Source organism: Rana temporaria, chromosome 11, assembly GCF_905171775.1.
Source record: "Rana temporaria chromosome 11, aRanTem1.1, whole genome shotgun sequence".
NCBI classification, from domain to species: Eukaryota; Metazoa; Chordata; class Amphibia; order Anura; family Ranidae; genus Rana; species Rana temporaria.
The window spans coordinates 33,006,268-33,021,110 of NC_053499.1; the positions used below are offsets into that span (position 1 = coordinate 33,006,268).

The window sequence follows — 14,843 nt, forward strand, 5'->3', positions numbered from 1 at the left end:
TGTTAGCGGACATCATCTGCTTACATCCGATCTGCTGAAATCCTTTTTAAAACTTTTTTTTACCCTCTTTGTCAGTTAAAGCGACGCAGTGCAGAATCGCAAAAAGTGGCCAGGTCATTGACCAGCAAAATGGTCCGGGGCGTCCTTAACAACGGATGAGTCATCAGCTGTCCCTGCTGACAACTGAATGTAAAAAAAAAAAATCATGAAAAGAACGCCAAATTATTAAAAAAACAATTTGTGGGATCCCCCCCCCCCCCAATCTATACCAGACCCTTATCTGAGCATGCAGCCCGGCAGGTTAGGAAAGGCAGGGGACGAGCGACCAGATCCCAGCCCCCCTATGTGAATGAGTTTTAAGTACATCGTACCCCAACCCATTCATCCCAAAAAGCAGAGAAATGTTTAAAAAACAGAAGAGTCGGTTTTTGACAAGTCCTTTATTAAAAAAATAGCTCCAAGCAGTCTTCTTCCCGAGCCGTCTTCTCCCACTGCCGTATTCTCGCAGCTGGTTACCCGCAAAAGGCGCAGGCTCTCTGGGTGACATCACTGGATGGCCACGCCCCATGGCTATATAAGAAAACATCATATCGGAGGAAGACAGCCACAGAAGAGTGGTTTTTTTTTCTGTAAGCGGGCAACCGGCGGCGCGGGAGAAGACGGCACCGGGAAAGATGGCAGCAGGGGAAGACGACACCGGGAAAAAACAGCTAGGGAAGAAGACAGCTCTGAGCTATTTTTTAATAAAGGACTGGTCAAAAACTGGCACTTTGTTTTTACATTTCACTGCTTTATGGGGTGAATGGATAGGGGTACGATGAGCCCCCCGCCCACTGGTCAGGGTTGTCGTGGAGAGGCCCTTGTCCCCATCAACACGGGGGCAAGGTGCACCCATCCCCCCACATTGAGGGCATGCAGCCTGGTATGGTTCAGGAGGGGAGCGCTCGCTTGTCCCCTCCCTTTCCTGACCTGGCAGGCTGCATACTTGGATAAGGGTCTGGTATGGATTTTGGAGGGGACCCCACACCATTTTTTTTGACATTCAGCTGTCAGCTGAACCCCGCTAACAGCTGATGACTTCTCAGTTGTTAAGGACGCATCCACTTTTTTTTTTGTGAAAAATGGATGTCAGCGGACATGAAAACGGATGTAAAAATTGACATCTGTATCCGTTTTTTTTTACAAAAAAAAAGTAACTGAACTAAAAAAACGAGTGAAAGGACCCTCAAAAAGTACCTTCTATTGCTCTCCAAGTCTACAAGTTAATTTTTTATTTTTTTTGCTGGTATCATCTGACTTCCTGTTAGAGGGTGGCTACGTTCGTTCTCCATGGTCCCACTGTATGTAGGAATGTAGCCACCCTCTATTGCTTACTTCTAAGATGGACTATGGACTACAGACAATGAGATTTGCAGTGTGCATAGAGCAGGTCACAAAACCACAATTAACAAGCACTGCTTGTTTTCAAACAAGCAAAAATGAGCAGGAAGGAGAGGTTCAGTAGTATAATGAGGAAGAAACTTCTGCTCCGATCGCTATAACAATGACAAAAAAAATCTGCCCAATACATGTATAGGAGGACAACTTCTGATTTTATAGCAGTAGTAAACCGCAGCTTAAGAGGAAAAAGAAAGAAAAATGTATTCTCCTGCAAGACAATATCATAATGTGCTAGTATGCATTGCTTACTACCACACTATGCAAGTCTTACCTTTAAAGAAAGCCCTCCAGCGGCATGTTGTCATCGCTGACAGGGTTTCAATCTTCACCCGGTCTTCCTTATGAATTTGTGGCCTCCAGCTACATGAGTGGACGGGAGTGCGATGAAGTTACTCCCGTGCATATGCGGCACGGGCTCTGAAGATCTGGCACAGTATGTTGGACCCTCACAGAGCATGCACCGGCGACGTCACGGGCCTGAACAGTGCAAGTTTAGGAGATATTCACAGTACAAGCTTTATTATAGGCTTAACTGTAGGTACAAGTTGAAAAAGTGTATTTACTACAACTTTCAGGGAAGTTCCTCTTTAGTTAATGAATATGTATAGATTATTTTTGGAGAATAAGGATGTTGTTTAGTGTTACTTTAAAGCAGCGGGGTAAGACCATGCTGCTGCCTTATGAATGAAACCCTTACAAAAAAAAGAAATAATTGCTTTACATTTGATACATAATTGCATTGCTAAGTAGGCAAAAAAACTGCAGACCTTCAGCTGTTGATGAAATTTGCCTACAACCTTTTTAAATAAAGAATGGAAAATATTAAAACTGAACTCAAGAAATTATCTTTTTTTAAACTTGCATTGGTCTGCCTAACCCACAGCTCGTTTACATCTATATCTTTATATCTTGTATCCGGGAGGCCAACTGGAGATAGAGAAATTCACTGCTGTAGATCGTGCTACATACAGTCAATGCTGATCAATTCCAGGTGCTGTTGGACCAACTTGCGTTCTGTAATTTTAAACAAAGAGGATTGCTCTCTTGGCACCTCTGTCTTTCATAGAAAATCTTGATTTTTTTGTTTTTTAAGAATACAAGGCTTTCTCTGATTAGACAAGTTGGAGAGAAGGGGAGGGCACAATCTCTACTTTGTTCAATTAGTAAATGCCATTTATTAATTGAAAAAAATACAAGATACACTAGAGTATCTAGTCTTTTTTTCAATTAATATATGGCATTCACTAATTGAACAAGGTAGAGATTGTGCCCACTAGACTATGTAGTCTAGTATGTAGAGTATGTAGTTCCTCAACAGCTGAAGGGCTTTGGTTGCCCCACCTTAGTTAGAAGCCTTGGCATTGCAGAGACAAGCATATGTAAGTCAGGTTGGAAAGTATAAGAGTGCCATCTCTGTTACTTAGTCTTGACTCAGAGAACAGTAAGTGGGCCCTAAAGCCCTTACTGTACAATCAGTGGTTTCTGAATCGCACCGCCCACAGTGACAGTCAACAGCCACCGGATAAGTGTAGAAAGGATTTACATTCTCAGCACATCCTGGAATTTTCACGGTTTCATAAATGACCTCAGTGTACGTGCAGACACCTTGCTTCTCCGATTTCTGTGGGTACATTAAATTTGGATCCTGAAATATAAGAGGAAAATATTTAGAACAAATAAAGGTGCAAAATATATGCACATGTGTATAGATAAACTCATATGGGGTTACTTTCTAAGAAAATAACAAAGACAGTTTTTAGGTTTGTAGGTGGGGTGTAGCGTGATACAGCGGCAAAAATTCAGACAGTCAGGTACAATGGAAAAACTTTTTTGAAGTGATGCAGCAACAATCACAACAAATCCAGTGGGAAGGCTGCCCAAGCGTGTAGAGAACAGAAAATTCCGCGCTATCAATAGTAAGCAGCTCACACTACCAATGGACAATGGTGGAATACAAAACAAAAAAGTGAAGCGCATTAAAATTAATAGATCACCCAATAAAAGGATGAATAAACAGTGCATCAAACAAATGGTGAAAAATTATGATGACAATATATCAACCAAAAAAGTGATGTATATGTATAGTCACTGGATGGTGTATATATAAAATCTAAATAAATATATGAGAAAAAAAAGTCCAATGTGATGAAAATTGGTGATATTCCCAATGCCTCGGAATGAAGTGCAGTAAAGAAATCCACTACGATCATTGAAAGGAAGGCTTTCCAGAGATACTGCACCCTAATGGACAGGGGGTCAGACGATGCACTATTTGATGCGAAACGCGTCGGAAGACTCCACTGCTGCCACTTTGTACATTTGAAAGCGCTGATCACCTTTTATAATGTAAGTGTTTTTACCTACATTAAACATTGGTACCTTTCAGTATTACGCTATGTGCCTTTCTCTTCTTCTCCTACATCTCTACATATTGGTTTAAATTTTGGCCAACATTGGGTACCCCCGGAAGCGACCTTTCTCCTGATTCGATCCCTGGGTTCCTCTCTGATTGACATGCGAGACGTCTCTGTGAGAATTGCAGCCGATGATCCAGGCCTGAGAGTGGTTTATACCCTGCTTTACTGACCCTCTGGGCATATGTCCATTAGGGTACAGTTTCTCTGGTAAGCCTTCCTTTCAATGATCGGTGGTGGATTTCTTTACTGCACTTCATTTCGAGGCATTGGGACTATTATCACCAATTTTCATCACATTGGGCTTTTTTTTCACATATATTTATTTTGGCCCAGATTCTCGTATCTGGGCGTAAAACTGTGCGGGCGTAACGTATCTGCTTTACGTTACGCCGCCGCAAGTTTTACAGGCAAGTGCTTTATTCACAAAGCATTTGTTTGTAAAGTTGCGGTGGCGTAGCGTAAATCCCCCGGCGCAAGCCCGCCTAATTCAAATGAGCCGGGTAGGGGGCGTGGAGCATTTAAATTAGGCGCGTTCCCACGCCGAACGTACTGCGCATGCGCCGTCCGTAAAATTTCCCGACGTGCATTGCGCTAAATGACGTCGCAAGGACGTCATTGGTTTTGACGTGAACGTAAATGGCGTCCAGCCCCATTCACGGAGGACTTACGCAAACAATGTAAATTTTTAAATTTCGACGTGGGAACGACGGCCATACTCAACATTGGTTGCCCCTCATATAGCAGGGGCAACTTTATGCCGCGCAAATCTAACGTAAATGTCGTAACTTCACTGCGTCGACCGCGCGTACGTTCGGGAATTCGCGTATTTTGCTAATTTGCATACACGACGGGGAAAACGACGGAGGCGACACCTAGAGGCAAAAAAAAAATTGCATTTAAGATCCGACAGCGTAAGAGCCTTACGCCTGTCGGACCTAATGGATATCTATGCATAACTGATTCTAAGAGTCAGTCGCATAGATACGACAGCCCAGATTAGGACTTACGACGGCGTACATTGCGTTGCGCCGTCGTAAGCCCTTTGAGAATCTGGGCCTTAGATTTTATATATACACCATCCAGTGTCTATACATATACATCACTTTTTTGGTTCATATATTGTCATCATAATTTTTTCACCATTTGTTTGATGCACTGTTTATTCATCCTTTCATTGGGTGATCTATTAATTTTATGCGCTTCACTTTGTTATGTTTGCCCAAGCGTGTACACTTGCGGTTTCCCTCAACGTGAAGCGAGCAGGTTTCAGCCGGACTGACAGTGTCTGTTAAGAGAGCAGAATACGCCCTAACCGTCTAGTGTCCAAGCGGGATTATGCCCAGAGAAGTTGCGACCCTACACTTTTCCTCTTTGTCTGGAACCTTTCCCTACCGCTAATACTATTCCTAATAGACAGTGTATCTTTCCCTACTCTACCCACTGGCATAAAGCGGACCTGGGAGCCAGGCCCTAAATGGGCTCTACCTGACCCAAGATGGCTGCCAGAGTCACATAGCAGCATCCTAAATGATAGCTTCCTCAGTGACCCAGAAAACCATAGGAGAACTATGTTCCTCTTGACTTCCTCTCCAGCTGCAAGGCTACTACAGGTGAGTGCCACCTGCAGTGGAGAAGGTAGATTGCAACTGCCTACAAGTTTGTACACTACATTTTTCCAAAGAGCACTGAAGGAGAGCTGTTCTCAGAATAAACAAGCTGCATGTAATCTGATTCTACAGAAATTTAACTGCACTAACTTCTCTCCATGAGGCCCTGTACACACGATCAGTCCAAACGGATGAAAACGGACTGAAGTTCAGTTTCATCGGTTCAACGATGAAGCAGACTGATGGTCTGATGTGCGTACACACCATCAGTTCAAAAACCGATCGAGTCCAACGCGGTGACGTAAAACACAACGACGTGCTGAAAAAAACTAAGTTCAATGCTTTCAAGCATGCGTCGACTTGATTCTGAGCATGTGCGGGTTTTGAACCGATGCTTTTGCGTACTAACCATCGGTTTTGAACGATCGGTCAGGCATCCATCACTCCGATTTTAAAGCAAGTTCTATTACAATCCAGCACACTGTTCATGTGCCATCAGGGGGCCAGGTCCAAGAACCCCGAAAAGGAACACCCGGACCCCTGATGATGTCCATATAGATAGAAGATGCATCAGGTTTCACCAGACAATGCCTTTATTAGCTGGGAATGCTACAACCAACAGCACAAATAAAGGGAATAAAAAAACTTAAAAGAGGGGAGTAAAGTTTTTGTTTAAGAGGCTACCAGAGAGCCGAGTATAGAAGCTCTTCTATTGCAGGGAGCTTTGGTTTTGGCTGTTCTGTAATCTGATAGGGTCACTTTCACATATCTGTTCCATTCTTTTAAAGCAAACCTGTCATATGAGGAATATGAGACTCTCATTACTGACCTTCTTTTGAAACTGCAAATGTTCTGGTTGTTATGCTGACCTACTGACTTCAATTCTTTCTGAGCCACAGGTGATGGAATTTACAACAATCAAATGCAGGTCAGGGAAGCCAAAAAGTAAGCTGTCGGCAGACATTATAGTATAGATTCATGTCATTTGGCCCAGGGGCTGAACAGAAGAAATCTAAAGCTGGCCATAGATGGATTAAAAATTGTCCAGCTCAGCAAGGACTGGCTGAATTTATGGTCTTTCCTGCTCGAAGTCGTCAATTTATTGATTGGCTTCTCCCGAATGGGAATGTTGGATTATTTTCATTTGATCGGCTGCAGTGCTGATCAGTGTATTCTGACAGTAAGGAGTCTCCACTCTGAGGCCTCGTACACACGACCGAGTTTCTCAGCAAAAAACAGCAAGAAACTTGCTGGGAGATATTTTTTTGCCGAGGAAACCGGTCGTGTGTAAATTTTCGTCGAGGAAACTGTCGAGAAACTCGACGAGCCAAAAAGAGAGCAAGTTCTCTATTTCCTCAACGGGAGTCTCAAATTGGCTCGTCAAGTTGCTCGACGGGCTGGTTTTCGACGAGAAACTCGAACGTGTGTATGCTAAGAAACCTGCGCATGCTCAGAATAAAGTATGAGACGGGAGTAAAAGTAGCATTTGTAATGGAGATAACACATTTTTCAAGCTGTAACAGACTGAAAAGTGCAAATCGTTTCTTAACAAACTTTTCCTTAACACGCAAACACATGAGATTAGCAAAACCAGCCCCAAGCTAATTTGCATACTCGATGCGGAAAACGTCAGGAACGCCACCCAGCGGACGCCGAAGAATTGCATCTTAGATCCGAAGGCGTACGAAGACGTATACCTGTCGGATCTAACCCAGATGCCGTCGTATCTTGCTTTGAGGATTCAAAACAACGATACGACGCGGGAAATTTGAAAGTACGCCGGCGTACTCTCTCTGTGGATCTGCCCCACAATCTTTACATATAAACTCCTTATCACACTCACCAAGGTGTAGCAGTATCCTGAGCACCAAGTTGAATTCACAGAAACGCAGGCTCCACATTCCTCCTTTTCCAGCACAATCGTAATATTAGAGAGCTCACAGGTTGTACTGAGCACAACATTCCAAAACAGAAGCAGCCCGAACAGAAATATCTTCTCCATTCTGATTGAGAAAAAAACACATTTCAGTCTCACGTACTTCTGAATGTTTATTAAAGATTTTTACAAACATTTAATACCTAAAGCTTAACTCCAGGCACTTAAATACATAGCTGGACCTAACAAAGGATTTGTATTTTTGTATAAATCTTCTGTCAGGGGTCCAGGGCAGTTTCCCCTTTTGCCCCCTTATTAATCCGGCACTGTCCCCTCCTGTTCTGCCTCTATAATCTAAGCATTGAAAGTGTGATCTCTGTAACTTACAATTGTGATGAGATATTGATAACCCAATCTTAGCAGGATAAACAGACAGTGACTCAATCCAGATGACACCTTGCAGATCTTGTGAAGTTTAATCCATAAACTATGAGGATCTAACAACAACAAACTTCGGATAGGTCAAAAGATTATAATGTGATCCACTCCATGAGACATGGGGCTGAGATGCATTACTGGGAAACTTAAAGCGGATGTGCCAGTAAAAAAAAAATATTAAAAGCCAGCAGCTACAAATACTGCAGCTGCTGACTTTTAATATTAGGACACTTACCTGTCCTGGAGTCCAGCGCTGTCCGCAGCAGAGGACGAGCGATTGCTGCTCCCCCCGCCATCCTCAGTGAGGGAACCAGGAAGTGAAGCGCTCCGGCTTCACTACCCGGTTCCCTACGGCGCATGCGCGAGTCGCGCTGTGCCCGCCGATTGGCTCACACGCTGTGTGCTGGGAGCCGAGTGTTTCCAGCACACAACGGGGGACAGACGGGAAGTCTGGAAAAATCCATCTTTTGCCCGAGACGTGTGGCCGGAAGTGGGTGCAAATACCTGTCTTTAGACAGGTATCTGCACCCCCCTCCCCCTGAAAGGTGTCAAATGTGACACCGGAGGGGGGGCGGGTTCCGATCAGCGTGAGTTCCACTTTAGGGTGGAGCTCCGCTTTAACAAAGGGTGGAGCTAACTATACAGAATAAAACCGAGCTACAGGAAGGGGAGGAACCAGGAACAGAATACAAATAACATTTAAAGAGGACGTAAACCCTGATGGGTTTTACTTTCTCTTTATTCCCCTGCAAATTAAAAGCATAATGGGCTAGTATGCATCGCACTTGCCTGCAAATAAAGCCTGAGATATCTGGGATGTCCCCGCTGGTGGAAGCATCCATCTTCACTCCTCTTCCTTCCAGGGCCGCAGACAATATTTCCTGTACCGTGCAGGTTTAGGAGATATTTCCAGTACCTACAGGTAAGCCTTATTATAGGCTTATTTGTAGCAAAAAGTGGTCTGTAAGGGTTTACAACCACTTCAAAGGTATATCACAAGCATGTGAAACATGACACTTCTCGTCAAAATCTATGATTTCTAATATTGACAAACTACTCCAAATTTGAAAAAAAAACTATATGGCAGATGATGGACTTTGGAGACGTATTATATTAAAAATTGAATATTTATTGAAAAAAGACATAAAAAGACATAAAATATGTTTTTTAATTATTTGTATGTCTTTTTTTAATAAATATTCAATTTTTTATATAATACGCCTCCAAAGTCCATCATCTGCCATATCATTTTTTTTTTTTCAAATCTGAGTTATTGGGACGTGGCACTGTGTACTCCTTTAATTCATATCCACAGCCCCACTCTGTGATGATTTGATTTGTTATTTCAAACTTTAGTCCAAGTCCAAATATAAGCAGATTCTTTTCCAGGAACATTTGCAAAAACAAAAAGGGAAAAGAATAACTAGGGAAAACAATGCAAACATTAACATGATACTTGCAGATGTTGGCATCAAAGGTCCAAGCTGTGACAAGGAAAAACCCATCTTCAGAGGGGAACGCAGAAACATGCACCAATCCTTCTTACCTCCCTTTGAATCAAGTTGGTGACTTGTGAGATTTGTCTTCCTCTTTGGGCAAAAGAAGTACTAGTTCCTTTAAAGGCCTGAAGTAAAGGTGTGCAGAACCTTCTTTCATTACTTTAACTTCTACTTTCCCTACTTTTTTGTCATTACTTGGCATAGTCTTTGTAATAAGACCCATAGGGGGTTATTTACGAAGGGCAAATCCACTTTACACTACAAGTGCAAAGTGCACTTGAAATTGCACTGAAAGTGCACATGGAAGTGCAGTCGCTGTAAATCTGAGGGGTAGATCTGGAATGAGGGGAAGCTCTGCTGATTTTATTATCCAATCACGTGCAAGCCAAAATGTTGTTTTTTATTTTCCTTTCATGTCCCCCTCAGATCTACAGCAACTGCACTTCCAAGCACACTTTCAGTGCTCAATATTTTTAGGGGGTGTGGCAAACAGACCTGGCCCTCTCACTCACACCCCCCACAGGTCTCGATCCACTCGCACTACCGCCATCACCCCGGTGGCTGTCGATCCACTTGCACTACCACCAACCCCCCCCCCCCGTGTGGGTCGTCTTGATCCACCCACACTACCACCACCACCACCCCCCATGGCTCTCAATCCACTCATACCACCGCCCCCCCCCCCTCTAGTCACGTGCTAAAATAAATATGAAATCTATGCGTCCGGCGCCCTGCACATTAGGGGCCGGGCGCATGGATTTAGGGGGGGGGGGGCGCTTGTGCTCCCCCAATGGACGGGCTGCCACTGGTAGGGACTGCTTGTGCAGTTCATCAAATATGTAAGTAGTGCTCCAAAAACTGAAAGAAAATATCCAAATAAAGTTGTAACAAAGCGTGTTTCTTAGAAAAATAAAAACACACGGTGGTGGATGATTACAGTGGTCTTTTTTCCGGAAGACACACATTTTTCTTTCTCCTTTTTTTGGAACACTACGTACATATTTGATGAACTGCAAGCACTTCTATACATGGACTAATATTTCATTCCTGTTTATATGTGAATATATATGGTATATATATAAACACATTTTGTACTTTTTATGCAGCCTGGTGGCATACCCTTTTTAAAATATAAAGGTTTAATTGGGCTTTAAGGACAACAGACGCAAAGATGTACAGCTGATGCCATTCAGGCACTGGTGAACAAAAGGAAGAGTCAGTGGGTACATTTCTAAACCTGCCATTTCTAGTTACAATAATAAACACTTTATCATTCAATCAAGAGACTGACTACAAAAGACTGAACTCTATGGTAAGTAAAGCAGAAATGCAGTATTACCTTTATCCCGGTGTTGGTGGATCCTAGACACTGAGAAAATGTAAATCAGTCCCTTTTATACCCAACTATCACCTTGAGGATTTATCAGGAATTAAAATGTATCAAGTTTAGTCTGTAGCTGGGATTAGTACCTGGCTAGACAATCAAGCCTTGACAAAATTACTGACATTTGCAGCCCACGCAAATCACGCTGAAGACAGAATGTAACCAAGGACCCGAAACACGAATTAAGCATGATTTTTTGTTTTTCTACATTGACCCAAATACAAAATGGTAACATTTATTACCTAAAGTGTTTGTTGTGTCTGGTTTTCCTTATTATGCCCCGTACACACGATCGGTTTTCCTGTTGGAAAAAGTCTAGTGAGAACTTTTGGTCGGGAATCCCGACCGTGTGTATGCTCCATCAGACTTTTTCCAACAGGAAAACTGCTGAAAAAAGATAGAGAGCAGGATCTCTTTTTTCTCGTCAGGAAATTCTGATCATGTGTACAAATCGCAACGCGCAAAATTCCTACGTATGCTCAGAAACAATTCAACGCATGCTAAGAAGCATTGGACTTCATTTTCTTGTAGTCTTCTCGTTGTAGTCTTTTACGTCACCGCGTTCTTGGCAGTCAAGAATTCACCAAACTTTTGTGTGACCGTGTGTATGCAAGGCAGGCTTGAGATGAATTCTGTCGGGAAAACCATCCGTTTTTTTTCCGACGGGAAAACCGCTCGTGTGTACGGGGCATAAGTCCTACTAATATATATCATCAATTAAAGGGAAAGTATATGATATTGTCAATAAGTGCATATTTGGAGTTCTTATTGCAGTATTTTGTAATTTTTATTCTATTAAGATTGAAATAAATACCGTATTTATCGGGGTATACCGCGCGCCGGTGTATAACGCGCACCCCAAGCTTAGAAAGGTAAAAAAGAAAAAAAAAAAGAAAACTTACATTTTAGCCCTGCGTCCATCGGCGGCCTTGTCTGCCGTCCGTCTGCGGCCTTGCGCGGGGTCTGTCCAGCCTTGTGGGTGTCCGTCTGCGGCTTCCTTGCCCAGGGTCCATCTGACGCTTTGGAGGTGTCCGTCTGCGGCCTCCATCCAGGTCTCCGTCCAGCGTGTCCGTCTGCGAGTCCATCCATCTGCACCTTGCCCGGGGTTGCAGCGGTGTTTGTTTTTTGGATTTGGCGCGAACCGAGAGGAGACGGATTTCCTGTGTTTGGCTCCTCTCGGCTCCTCTCGCGTGGCTGCGGGCGGAGCCAAGCGTGGCCGAGCCTAGCCAAATGCGCAGTACACTCGACTCGGCTCGGCTCTAGGCTAGCGGCTCAGAGACAGCGGCGATCGGCAAATATCAAGCACCCACGATTTCCCCCTGATTTTAAGGGAAAAAAAGTGCGCGATATACGCCGATAAATACGGTAATCAGATTTTTGTAATTACCTTAACCACTTAAGGACCACCTAACGCCTATATACGTCGGCAAAGCGGCACGACTGGGCTCTTAAAGGCGACGTACCTGTTCGTGCTTATGTCCAGCCGTGCCGCTTTGCCGACGTATATCGGCGTTAGGTGGTCCTTAAGTGGTTAAGGTAATTACAAAAATCTGATTACCGTATTTATCGCCGCATATCGCGCATATCAGGGGAAAATTACCTTGACCCGGTCTCCTGAGCTCTGTGACCGCGCCCACGGGACCTGATCGCCGTTGGTGTCCTGCGATTGGGTCACAGAGCTGAAGAATGGGGAGAGGTAAGTATAAACAAACCTTTCCCGTTCTTCCTAGTGGCAGTGATCGTCTGTTCCCTGTCATAGGGAATGAAGATCAGTGATGTGTCACGCCAGGCCACGCCCCCTACAGTAAGAATCACTCACTAGGGCACACTTAACCCCTACAGTGCCACCTAGTGGTTAACCCCTTCACTGCCAGTGTCATTTTCACAGTAATCAGTGCATTTTTATAGCACTGATCGCTGTAAAAATGACAATGGTCCCAAAAATGTGTCAAAAGTGTCCTATGTGTCTGCCATAATGTCGCAGTCACGATAAAAATCGCTGATCGCCGCCATTGCTAGTAAAAAATAAATTATTAATAAAAATGCCATAAAACTGCCCCCTATTTTGTAGATGCTATAACTTTCGATCAATAAATGCTTATTGCGATTTTTTACCAAAAAATATGTAGAAGAACACTTATCGGCCTAAACTGAGGAAAAAATAGGATTTTTTGTACTCACCGTAAAATCCTTTTCTCTGACGTCCATGGACGGACACAGCTCCTTAAATCTTGACAAGTGGGACGTCCCCAAGCAGTGTCAAAAAAACGAGGGGTGGGAACAGCAATCAAAAAACTAACTTCACCCCAAACAAGTAGAGCTCCTCAACGGAGGAGGTGCAAACTCAAAGAGCAAAACCTTGCGGCCGAAGGAAGCATCCAAAGATGCATTCACAACAACCTTGTAAAATTTGGAAAAGGTGTGACGAAACAGACGCTTGATGTCGGAAAGCCCCGGAGGCACCAATTGCCCTGGTTGAATGCGCCGTGACAGGGAAGGGAGGTGCCCGCCCCTTAAGGGCGTAGGCCTGGATGACGGTCTGCCTGATCCACCGAGAAATGGTGGCTGGCCAGATGGCCAGGCCCTTCTGCAGACCAGACAACGCCACAACCGTGAGTCTGACCTCCAGAACGGAATTGTAGCAGACAGGTACACCCGCAGAGCACATACCACGTCCAAGGTATGTAGCGCAGCCTCTTTGGGATGCAACGGGCGAGGACACAAGGACGAAAGTACAATGTCCTCAATCAGGAGAAAAGCTGAAACTACCTTCGGAAGAAAGGAAGGCTGCGGGCTTAGCACTGCTATATATCCTTGTGGAGGACCCAGTATGGTGACTTGCAAGAAAAGGCCGCCAACTCAGAAACACACCTGACAGATGTAATGGCCACTAGAAAAGCCACCTTCTGAGATGGCGTCAAGAGAGGAATATCTCTGACGTTCTCAAAAGGAGGATCCTTTGGCGGACAAGAAAGAAACTCGATCTTGTACCCCGAAGTGACCACCTCGCAGACCCACTGGTCGGAGAGCAGAGAGGTCCACCGAGCTGCAAACTCGCGAAACCGTCCCCCCACCCTTGAGTCGGGCGGGGGCAAAACCTTATGCGGTAGCAGGCTTGTTAGCCGGCTTGCGCACCCAGGGACGCTTCTGTCCCCCAGCTGGACCTTTGTCAGTCTGGGAGGATCTGCCGGCTGACCCTGACTAACGGAGATACCGCTTCTGTGCGGAATAGGAGGGCCCCGGCTTACAGCACGGCTCCTTCCTCTTAGTGGACTGAGGGAGAAGGGTGCTCTTACCTCCTGTGACATACTTAATTCTGTCCCCCAGCTGGACCTTTGTGAACCACGTACGCGGCAGCAGAGCCTGACCGGACTGTTCGAGACAGAGGAGGAAGTTGAGGGCAGGGGTACCATATAACAAGCTACCCCACAAAAAACTCACGGGGGGGGGGGACCACCAACCGTGACCCCCCTGCCCAAGGTCCCCCCCACAGTGGCAGAACACCAGGGCCCAGTCGGCCCAGAGGGCAGCGCTGGGAGGTAGAGCCACCCTGCAGAGAGGTAGTTTTCTCCACAGTGCACACTCGCTAAGCATGTCATCGGTTGCCAGGGCACCGGCGGTCCTGGCAACCAATGACTGGAAATAAGTTTGAGAGGGGAGGAAGAAGCTGAGATGTCCTGCTTGCAGAATTCTTTACTGGGTGCAGTGAGGATACTCCCACTGAGTGGAGATCAGTATTGGAACTTGTTCCGGCACTGGGCTCTGGGACCTCAGCCCAGATCTGCGGGACTTACTTGCCTACCGGGCCAAATCTGACACTTCTCTCCTACACGTAAAAATCATAATTTTTTTGCTAGAAAATTACACAGAACCCCCAAACATTATATATGTTTTTTTTTAGCAGATACCCTGAGGAATAAAATGGTGGTTGTTGCAACTTTGTAGCTGGCACGGTATTTGCACAGCAATTTTTCAAACACGTTTTTTTGGGGGAAAAAATGTTTTGTGCATTAAAAAAAAACAGTAAAGTTTTCCCAATTTTTTTTGCACAATGGCAAAGATGATGTTACGCCGAGTAAATAGATACCAAACATGTCACGCTTTAAAATTGTGCACACTCGTGGAATGGCGCCAACCTTTGGGAAAATATCTCCATAGGCGTCACTTTCACATTTTTTACAG

At 44.6% G+C, this 14,843-nt stretch overlaps 1 protein-coding gene across 1 annotated transcript; it reads right to left on the bottom strand.

The window, feature by feature from the left end:
• Positions 1 to 2,663: 2,663 nt before the first annotated feature.
• Positions 2,664 to 10,661, bottom strand: FSHB (follicle stimulating hormone subunit beta). Its single transcript, XM_040327818.1, has 3 exons — positions 10,617 to 10,661; positions 7,308 to 7,467; positions 2,664 to 3,085 (listed from the first exon to the last, which is right to left on the bottom strand). Exons 2-3 carry the CDS (start codon positions 7,464 to 7,466, stop codon positions 2,861 to 2,863), a joined length of 384 nt encoding a protein of 127 aa, XP_040183752.1. The 5' UTR covers position 7,467; positions 10,617 to 10,661; the 3' UTR covers positions 2,664 to 2,860.
• Positions 10,662 to 14,843: the final 4,182 nt, after the last annotated feature.

What these genes read in the sequence shown, in the direction of transcription:
- FSHB (XM_040327818.1), bottom strand. Translation starts at nt 7,466, where the DNA reads ATGGAGAAGATATTTCTGTTCGGGCTGCTTCTGTTTTGGAATGTTGTG. An exon ending in CAGGATACTGCTACACCTTG is followed by an intron (nt 3,086 to 7,307) that starts GTGAGTGTGATA and finishes CTTATATTTCAG; the next exon opens with GATCCAAATTTAATGTACCC.